This window comes from Entamoeba invadens (genome assembly GCF_000330505.1).
Source record: "Entamoeba invadens IP1 unplaced genomic scaffold scaff_1105074725133, whole genome shotgun sequence".
In the NCBI taxonomy this organism is placed as follows: domain Eukaryota; phylum Evosea; order Mastigamoebida; family Endamoebidae; genus Entamoeba; species Entamoeba invadens.
In genome coordinates this window covers 87,558-97,917 of record NW_004440271.1, presented here as the reverse complement: position 1 = coordinate 97,917, position 10,360 = coordinate 87,558, and the positions used below count along the sequence as shown (strand labels likewise).

Here is a 10,360-nt window from a genome sequence, read left to right as displayed (position 1 = left end):
ACACTAGTTATAAATACTATAATCAAATTATATAAATATTATTATAATTAAACTATATTAATATTATATACATATTAAACAACAAACCTCCTCTTCTCGTATGAATTGATTGTTTAAATAGATTTTATCGATTTTATTATTTCCACATGTCTTGGGTACACAGGTATTGTTTTTAAACACATAGGAGTTTGTATCACAATAACAATTTTCATTGCACCCCTCTGTAGTTTGCTTGCATTGTTCTCCACTTCCAATTTTACCACTACGACACTCGTTTGATATACAAATGTGCCCGACTAATGTGGTTCCAGTAGCACAGGCACAATATTGATCACAATTTGTCGTTCCAAAATAACACAAATTTGTCGTATCAGTCACTTGCCATTTGTTATTGTGATAACACTTTAAGTGACAGTCATCACCACCATATCCATCTACACACTGACATTTAGAATATGAAGTTAAACAAAATCCTTGTCTCTTATACATATTACAATCATTTTTACAGATGACTTCATATTCGAGTGTAATTGCATTGAAATAGTCTTGTGACATGATAGCAAAATACCTTTTCTTTGAAGGTCCATCGACGCCTTCATTCTTTAAAATCACTTCTTGAGCACTTTTGGTAACATATTTATTATTAACTTTTACCATTTTAATATCACTATATTTAGAACTTATTAAACTCTTCTTGACAAAATTTGAATTTTGTGGGTCACTGTAATTGAACTCTAATTTGTTCGTGTTTTTCAAAGTCGAAGAAAGTTTGATCTCCACTCCAACATTACTTATTTGATCTTGGTTACCATGTAACGCCCCATTCCATACATTAACACATGACGTGGTAACATGATTGTCAATATCTTGTTCCACTGCAAACTCCTGCAAATAATTCATTTTATTCAATTTTTTCGTCGAAAGTCTCACAGAATAGTTCCCACTAAATTCTATAGTAAAAATAGCCATTTTAAATAACATGGAAGGCATACACGATGGAAAATGGAATGTCCCGTACGTCTCAAATTCAATATAAACGTCTCGTTTTTCTCCACTGCGCGCAATTTCGTCGATTTCTGTTGGTGGGATATCAAAGGAGACGTCCCAGATCTTATCAACCGACTCAACAACGTGAACACTAAACTCAAAATCAGCTATTTCATTTGTACTTATAAAAAGATAATACATAAATTCCGTATACCTTTCACCTGTTATGGGGTTCGTTGGTGGCACATTTGGTCCTTTAAAGAACCTTTGTGTCACATTTTTGGACATCAGGAAATGAGCAGTACACGCCCCAACACTAAATTCTTCTTGGTTCAAAGTCAAGTCGACAGTGACATCAACAGGTGCTGTTTTCGAGAAGTTAAATGCAATAAATGGAGCTTTGACTAAAGTCATGTTCAATTTGATCCACTTCCCTATTCGATACTTTGGATTGTAATAACAGAAGGAATAATCAATGTCACTGTTTTCATCTATTTTGAAAACAGTCGGAATGTCAACGTAGATCTCTGTCATATAACTTTGAGGTGGTAACCACTTCTTTTTGTTGATAATTTGAGTCTTCTGTTCACAACTGTTGTTGTGTGGTAAATACACAGAAGAAACTGCAGCAGCAGTATGGTATATATCTTTACATAGTAAACAGGACGTATCATTCTCATATGTATTCTTACATTGACCTAAACAAGTGTAGTCACTCAAACACCCTCCAATGCACCCAGATGAGCACTTTTGAGAGAAGGAAAACGTAAAGAAGAACAAGAGAAGCATGAAATGTTTGAATTATTTAATATTTTTTTCGACTTTTAAATTTATAAACAGAAACTCCACTTTTTGTTTTCTGAAGCTGTTGGTTTTTCTTCAAATTCCGTTGGTGTTGTTATTTTGAGTCTTTTTGAAGGCTTTTTCGGGAGGTAATAATTGTTTTGATGGTAAAAATGTTTTTGGAAATTTTTATTCATGTCAAGTTTAACTCCTTATGTTATAAATATATTATATATTATAGTTTATATTTACTTGTACTTTAAAATAAAAAAATATAACAAAATATTTTAAATAAAAAACAACTTCCCAAAAGTGTTATATTTTTGGTTTTTATTTTTTAGTTTCATTTAAAACAAATAATAATAACTATTAAATAAATATTTGATAGTTATTTTAGTGATTTTTTTGAAAAAAAATTGAATAAATTTTTGAGACAAACGAAAAAAATAAATATCTTTTTGTTTTTTTTTGATCAAGATAATTAAGAAAATGGATTGTATTTTGCAAAAATAGTGGTATGGTTATATTTTTATTTTTTTATAAGTTTAAGTTGCGGTATCGAATCGTTAAAATGCCGAATTTTTTTGTAATTGTTTTTAAGATATTTAAAAAAAACGAAAAATATTTCATCGAATACTTCCACGAAAAGTGCAAAAATACACAGATATTTACAAAAATAACAATAAAACGTCGAAAATCAACCACATTTCGTTTTATGCTTTTTATGTCATTTGGTGGAAATTTTATTATTTAAAAATGTTCAAATGGTACTGAACAATTTATATTGCATTATTATCAAATGAATAAACATTGATTATTAGTAAAATAGTATTTATTATTATTGAAACATTTTTTTCAAAGCAAAACCAAATAATGGTATCTCAACATCAACTGTGTTTTTCAATTAAATGACACGAAACACAGTTGAAAAATTGGCAAAAAAAATTAAGAAGAAATATTGCAAAAACAAAGGTTTTTTGTCTTAAAAAGGTGGAATTTGTCTTTTTTTATATAATAAAAATTGTAATTATTATTGTTAAAAAAATATAATTTTTATAATATTACTTAATAACTATTTTAAACTAAAAATTAAATTAATTATATAAATAGATTAAGATGGGGTAATTTTTAAAAAATTATGTATTAATTGTATAAATTTAACACTTTGAATAACATTGAAGAAAATTTTATTTGTATAATAATCGGGTAATCTTGAGTTTTTTAAACAATTTTCCCGTTTTTTTAAAAGTTTAAAATGTGCATAACATTACACAAGCCAAAATAGTAAAAATTTTATATAATTGTCATATTTTATGATATAAACAAGTCAATTTTTAAACTTGGGATTTTTTAAAAGGTTTAACACGTTCAAAACAGAAACGTAATAATAAATAGTTTTTATTTTTTTCTTTTACCTAAACCCTTTTTTTGCCTTCATACACAAAACAAATTTTTGAAAATTTTTATTTTTTTTTGTATCAACTCAAATTTGAATTGTATATTTTATAGTCACACAAATTAACACGAATGAGTTTATTTGTGTTAAACAAGAGCAAAGCATTTGAAAGAAAAATGGGGTCTAATGATGGTTTGATATTTTTGGTTGTTTTTTATAAAGAGTATATTGTCATTTGATTATAACGATATTGGTGTTTATATTGTCGTTATATTTGTTAATGCGACTATTTGACATTGTTTGTCATTAAGTGGATTGACGATGTAGCGTTTTTATATTAATTGTTGAAACACAATAAAGCGATATGAAATTTCGTCCAAAAAGATTATTTTTGGTCAATCTTGGTTGATTGGGTTTTCATTTGTTAATTATTTTAAATAAAATAAAACTGACTATTGGCCGGTTTGGGTTAGAAAGGGGTTTTGGAATAAAAATAATAAAAAAATGATTTGGACAATTTCTTTTTTACTTATTTTTCTTTTTAAAAAAAGTTTTGGGTTGTGAAAGTGTTAAGAGAAAGGATGGACATGGGGACGAAGGACGGGAATATAGGCCGAAGGACGTCCTTTGTGGTTTAGGGATGTCCTCCCGCTATAAAGGGCGTCCTTTATGTGTATATGGTGTCCTTTCTATTATTTTCGTGTCCGCGGCATTTTTTATTCATTATCGAAACTATATAACAAAGTATATTTTTATTATAAATATACAATCAAAAAATATAATTAATTCCAAAAATAAATTAATTCAAAGACAAAAACTATTTAAAAAGTAATTTTGTTATATATTAATGGTTTATAATAATTTATCATTTTTTTTTCATTTTACCATTGAGTTTTCTTTGAAAAACTAATTAAATTTGCATATTTTATAAAAACCATTAATTTATAACGAAATTACTTGTTGTTTAACATTTGTCTTTGAATTTATTTATTTTTGGAAATAATTATATTTTATAATAGTAAATTCATAGTAATATTATAACTCATTATATAGTTATTAAAAATGCCGCGGACACGAAAATAATAGAAAGGACACCATATACACATAAAGGACGCCCTTTATAGCGGGAGGACATCCCTAAACCACAAAGGACGTCCTTCGGCCTATATTCCCGTCCTTCGTCCCCATGTCCGTCCTTTCTCTTTAATTAAATAAATATTTAAATTAATTTAAATCTATTTTACTATATTAGTATTTTTCAAAATTTATTTGCACAATCATTATCTTATAATATATTTATAATTAAATCATTTTAGTTTAACGAATTAAAAAATAGGATGTATTCCAATTAATATAAAAAGATAATAAAATATATTATTAATAACAATTCAATTATAAATTATTTGATATAACAGACATTACGCAATAGCACATTTTAAAAACATTCATTCATAATTACTAAATTATATTTAATGATTAGTTTTGTTTTTTTATATAAATACTTCCAAACTTCAAAGAAAAAATAAAAAAATTATATTATAAATACTAGTTAATTAATTCATAATAAAATATTATTATTTTCTAAATTATTTATAAATTGTTTAAAATTATTTTTAAATTTTTTTAATTCATTGAATTACAAAATATTATAAAAATATATTATTTGTTGCTATGATTAATTTTTTGGTTGGATCTACTATTTTTATAATTACTAAAATATAAATAGAATACTGTGAATTATTATTAATAAATATTGATATTAATTTATTTTTCATTTGTATAAAAAACCAATTCAATATTATAAAAAATATTGTTATTTTTAGTTTTATTATTTTGATGTTTGAATAATTTTTTATATAATTATAACAATCATATATCAATGGTATAAAACCCAAATAAAAGTATTAAATAAAAGCTGACAATTATTACTATTTTTGATTATAACCAAAAGGGTGCTTTTTAATCGAAAACAAATCTATTTTTACTTTCATAAACCCAAATTGTTTTGAAGAGAAGCTGACTAAGACCTAAAACTGTTCTCTGCACTAAACTTTGTATCATGTCACCATCTCAGCTCGACTGTCATTCTATGATGATTGTTTCCAAGTATTTTGCAACAATAAAAGATTATATTGATGTACAAAAGGTATGTAAAAAGTACTCTAATCTCATCACAAGGTTTTATTATAATCCGATTCCACTCACTACAGAGACTAGACTGTATTTCCCAAAGCTCGAGACTCTTCATTTGTACAGTGATTTAGATGAAAAGTTTGACATTGAAAAGTTTTTTAGAGTTGTTATTTGGTATCAAGTTGATGCACAAACGGCTTTAAATTCCAGTCTTAACATTGTGTATAAGAATATTTCATTTACATCTGAAGATGCCAATTTATTTGGAACATCATTTCCACAAAACACAAGAAATCTCATGTACGCATGTTTCAAAGAAAGACAAAATTTGATAGATTTCAAAGTACCAGAAAGTGTTTTGTATCTTGATGAATGCTGTTTTGAAAATTGTATTAACTTGACTTCTTTGTCAATTGGTAAAAACGTTTCGACAATTGGTGAGAAGTGTTTTCTGGGATGCTCACAATTACAACACGTGTCTGTTCCAGAGAGTGTGACTTCATTTGAAACTGCGTGTTTTGAAGATTGTTTTTCTCTATCAACATTAGACATTCCAAAAAGCTTGTGTTTTATTGGAAATTTTTGTTTTAAAGGTTGTTCATCTCTTAAATCTGTGATACTTCCAAATGAAGTCACTTATATTGGAAATGGGTGTTTTTCAGGTTGCAACAATTTAAAAGAAGTAATACTGTCAAAAAGACTTTTCTTTTTAGAAGACAAAGTATTCTCCAAATGCTCAAATTTAAAGAGAATTACACTACCAAAGTCTGTTATGAGTATCGGAGTCGAATGTTTCGAAGGGTGTGGGTCACTTACTCGAATTCATATACCAAATGACGTTTCTTCAATTGGAGAAGGCTGTTTCAGTTTTTGCTCATCACTCAAACATATCAAATTGAGCAAAAATTTGTCAATTTTAGGAGCTGGTTGTTTTGAAAACTGTTATTCGTTGAAAAAAATCGAAATACCACAAAAAATCAGAGTAATTAGATCCAATACTTTCCGTTGTTGCAATTCAATTAATTCCGTTGTATTTTACTCTGATATTATTGAGGAAATTGAAGCGTTTGCTTTTGCTTATTGTGAGAAGCTTTTTCGTGTTGTAATTCCACAAACAGTGAAAACAATAGAAAGGGGGTCTTTTTCAAATTGCACACATTTGAAAACATTGAAATTTCCAAAAACAATCAAAAAGTTTGGACACGCCTGTTTTTATCGTTGTGGACTTGACAATAAATTATTGAATATACCACAACATGCTATTGAAAACTTAGAAGAACGAGAAGAATAATTGATTGAATTAAGTAAGTTGTTATGTAGAGACAAAAATATAAATTTATTGCAAACTCGGTTAGATGTTCAGTATGATCTTTGGTCTCGTAGAGTTTGTATTTAATCTAAAGAATATTTGTGAAATAATTGATAACAACATTTCTGAATTTGATTCTTACATTCAGAACTTTTGAATAACTTGGTATTATTGTAAAAATAATAAATTAACTATTATGGGGTTTTTTAAGTATAGTTTATTGTTAATTAAATAATTAATTAAACCCATTTTTTTTATTTAATAAATATATAATATAAATACTATTAAATTGTATTTTTATATAACACATATACACATAATTAATGTAATGCTTCTAATGATCTTGCCAATAGTTTGAGCTGCTCTGCCTTTCCTTGTGTTTCAAAAACAATTTGAGAATGTTCAAGAATGTAACTGCTTTTCATTAATTGTAATTCAAAAGCAATTGTTTCAAAAAAGAGATGTATTGTGTTAATTGTTTCTATACATCTTCTTTTTGTTGTTGAAGTCATTAAGCGGCTTCTTTCTATTTTTAGAAGCATTATGTTGATCAAAGAAAACAACTCTTTGATTAAAGAAACAACTTCTTTTTGATTCATAATATCGAAAAGTTTCTGACAGAGACTCTCTGATTTTTGTAAGGTATTCATATCCATTAAACCAAATTCAATAATTTTTGCAAAAGAATTAATTAGAATTGTTTTGAATTGATTCATAAGAGTCCGTTCTCTTCTTGAAAAGACAGTAAAAAAGAGTCTCATTTTTGATCGTAAATATTTTAAAGATACTTGTAATGTAAGAAAATATGTTCGCATTCTCCCAAGTTCTTTCAATAAAGCTTGTTCGGTTTGAACAAGTTCACCAGACTCTCTTAATCGAGCCTCATGATATTCTGGTGTTCTGTAATTTGCTAATGGTTGCATACTTCTTCCAAGTGAAGGTCATCTCCCGAATATGTTAAATAAACAAATAACATAAGTAGATATAACATCTCAATATTTTGTATAATAATTACAGTTTTAAAGAAATGTATATGTTACAAAACTCTTTGTAAAATATATATTACTAACACATTACCTTTAGTTTATGATAGTTTGAAAAGTCAAAAATTAGGATGGTTTTTAGTTCACCTTTTTCATGGTATTAAAAGTATTGCTATTTTTAATAATCATGTTATTTAACTCATATTAATTTACTCAATTGTTTTGCTCATTTCATTCAATTTTGTATCAAACATTGAATTAATTATTACAATAAAAAGAATTATTACAACTTCGATATTTCAACGATAATATAAATAAGACACACCACCATTTCAACAATTATACACTTGTTTATTTTAAACCCTTGGAAAAGTTCTCACAAGGTCTTTGTATTCGTCCATTTTTCTACAAACAATTTGTGCTACTCTCATATTTTCGACTAAAGGATGCGACTGTAAAAACCTCAAACCAGCCGAAATATCCTCAATAAATTCAGTCATTGAAATAATTATTTCTTCACATCTCCGTTTGTCATTAGCAGACATAAAAACACTGCTACGAATGTTTCGAATCATTCGTGGTAATAAAGGCCATAACTGTCTGATAATTTGTGATAAATCATTAAATCCAAAAACATTATAAAATGATTGGAAAAAACTGATAGCTTTTTGTTGAGTATTTGTCCCAACAAAAACCCATAAAAATTTTGATGAAATAGCCTCAAATATATACCTGAATTGTCCAACAAGATTGCCTTCATTTCGAGAAAATACTGTGATCTTTCTTCTCATTGTCGACTTTAAAGTCTTCAATCGAAGAACAAAATCGGAAAATTGATTTTTGATATCACTCATTTCTGTCAAAAGTGCATCTTCTGTTGGAGCAAGTACTCCTGCCTCTCTCATTCGAGCTCGGTTAAAAGCTTCTGTTCGAAAATTTGAAAGATCACGATAACCTTTGTTGATTGGAAGGTCTTCTAAAGCGAGAACTCCAATACTCATCAATATATAGAACATTTTCATGAATATAAAGACCTTACTTTTTACAAAAAAATAAAGTTCAACAAGTCTGGGATGTGCTGAACTGATATATAACCAGTTTTTCTTATGTTTTAATTGTTTCTAATTTTTGAGGTAGATCTATTTTAGACATTGTCTTGTATTAATCTAATTAATTTTGTCATAATATACTATTTTTAATTCTATAAATATTTTATTTACTATATTTTTATTTGTATATTCAACTTATTATCCTTTTACATCAAATTGATTTGAAGTTATCTCCACCAAACATTATAAAGAATAATATCAGTGTTTAATTTTCTTCTTTTATACACAATTGAATTGGTTAATTTGAAAAAAATACACTTGAGAAATAACTTAAATACCTTATAGTTAGTTAACTATATACCCAGTTAATTAACCCACCATAAAATAGCTAACTGAACTATAGATGACTAACGTAACTATGTTTTAGAATATTATATAATTATTTTTTATTACTAGAATCAAAGGTTCATTATATAAATAAAAATGACTTTATAAATAACTACAAAACTTATTAAAAAAACCAAATTAAACAAAAACTATAATTAAATTTTGATATGAATAACTAATTAATATAACATTTTTAATTATATTATTTATTTACAACAATTGTAATTATTAAGTTTATGTTTTCCTGTGGTCTAACCAAATAAAAATGTATTTAATTAGAATGTCTTTCATCAAACTCTTCATCACCATCTGCTATTGCGGTAATGTCATTATCTTCAAGAAAGTCATGTATTCTGGCTCTAATTGAAGGAGGGAGAGGAATTGTGAAAAGATCCATATTTTCTGGTGAAGTAACAAGTGCTCTATGAAACAAGTAAAAATGAATGTTGCGAAGTGGATGTTTGGATATTTTATAATTAAGAATGGCATGAGCAAAGATAGTGTAGTATTCATAATAAGAAAGATTCATTGTCCATTGGCATTTCATCATTTTAAAAGTGCTCACCAGTCTTCCAAATACATTTTCAACTATTATTCTACAAGAAGAGTGAACATTGTTATATTCATCCAAATATTGTTTTTGTTCTGTTGTGTATTGTATGTTGGGATTTTCTCTTCGTGGAATGACACAACAGTCACACGAAGAATATCCTCCATCTGCCAAAAGTAATTGCCCAGCTTTAACACATGTTTCCATAAAGTAAATTTTGAATACACTTGCGTCGTTCATCGCGCATGGAATCTGTGTTATCAGACTGACTGCCATTCCAAAATAGTTAACAACCAACTCCGTTTTCAAACCAGAGTGATTACTCTTGTAGGAAAAGAATCTTTTGTCGACCGAATGAGTTCTCAAACTTATTTCATTCTGAGGATGATTTACAGGCTGATCTCTTCCATCAACTGCATAATAAATATTATTTAATTCGGGGATGTAAGTAGTATAACCTGAATTTCTCCCAAACGCGAAGTTGATAGTTGTACCAGCACAATTTTTTATTGAATCAATAAAAATTTTGCAAGAAGTTTTGGCAAATAATAAAAGTGCACAATCAAGCCACTTGGAAATATTTGCTTTTTCTTCTACATTTTTCTTCAATAGAATCAAGTGAATGATGACTGTGTGAAATTAAATCGATTTTTAAACAATTGAAAAGTTCCAAAGAATCAAAGTTACTTTTCATTTTTGTGAGAAGAAGAAGAAGTAACATATCTTTTGGGTTAAGGTGGTATCTCTTATCATAAGAACATAAACGTGTATTCTTGGAACTTC

General features: G+C 27.3%; 3 protein-coding genes across 3 annotated transcripts; 1 reads left to right on the top strand and 2 right to left on the bottom strand.

Annotated features, from left to right (window-relative positions):
* Positions 1–87: 87 nt before the first annotated feature.
* Positions 88–1,776, bottom strand: EIN_164790 (protein kinase domain containing protein; the record flags this gene model as incomplete). Its single annotated transcript, XM_004255772.1, has 1 exon — positions 88–1,776. A coding segment is annotated over one exon (1,689 nt), but the record flags the coding sequence as incomplete, so codon positions are not given.
* Positions 1,777–5,225: 3,449 nt separating this feature from the next.
* On the top strand, positions 5,226–6,590 carry EIN_164780 (hypothetical protein; the record flags this gene model as incomplete). The annotated part of the gene is made up of 1 exon (XM_004255771.1): positions 5,226–6,590. The coding sequence occupies one exon, from the start codon at positions 5,226–5,228 to the stop codon at positions 6,588–6,590; it is 1,365 nt and encodes a 454-aa protein (XP_004255819.1).
* A 1,572-nt stretch (positions 6,591–8,162) lies between these two features.
* On the bottom strand, positions 8,163–8,592 carry EIN_164770 (hypothetical protein; the record flags this gene model as incomplete). Its single annotated transcript, XM_004255770.1, has 2 exons — positions 8,163–8,191; positions 8,250–8,592. The coding sequence occupies 2 exons, from the start codon at positions 8,590–8,592 to the stop codon at positions 8,163–8,165; spliced, it is 372 nt and encodes a 123-aa protein (XP_004255818.1).
* Between the last annotated feature and the right edge of the window lie 1,768 nt (positions 8,593–10,360).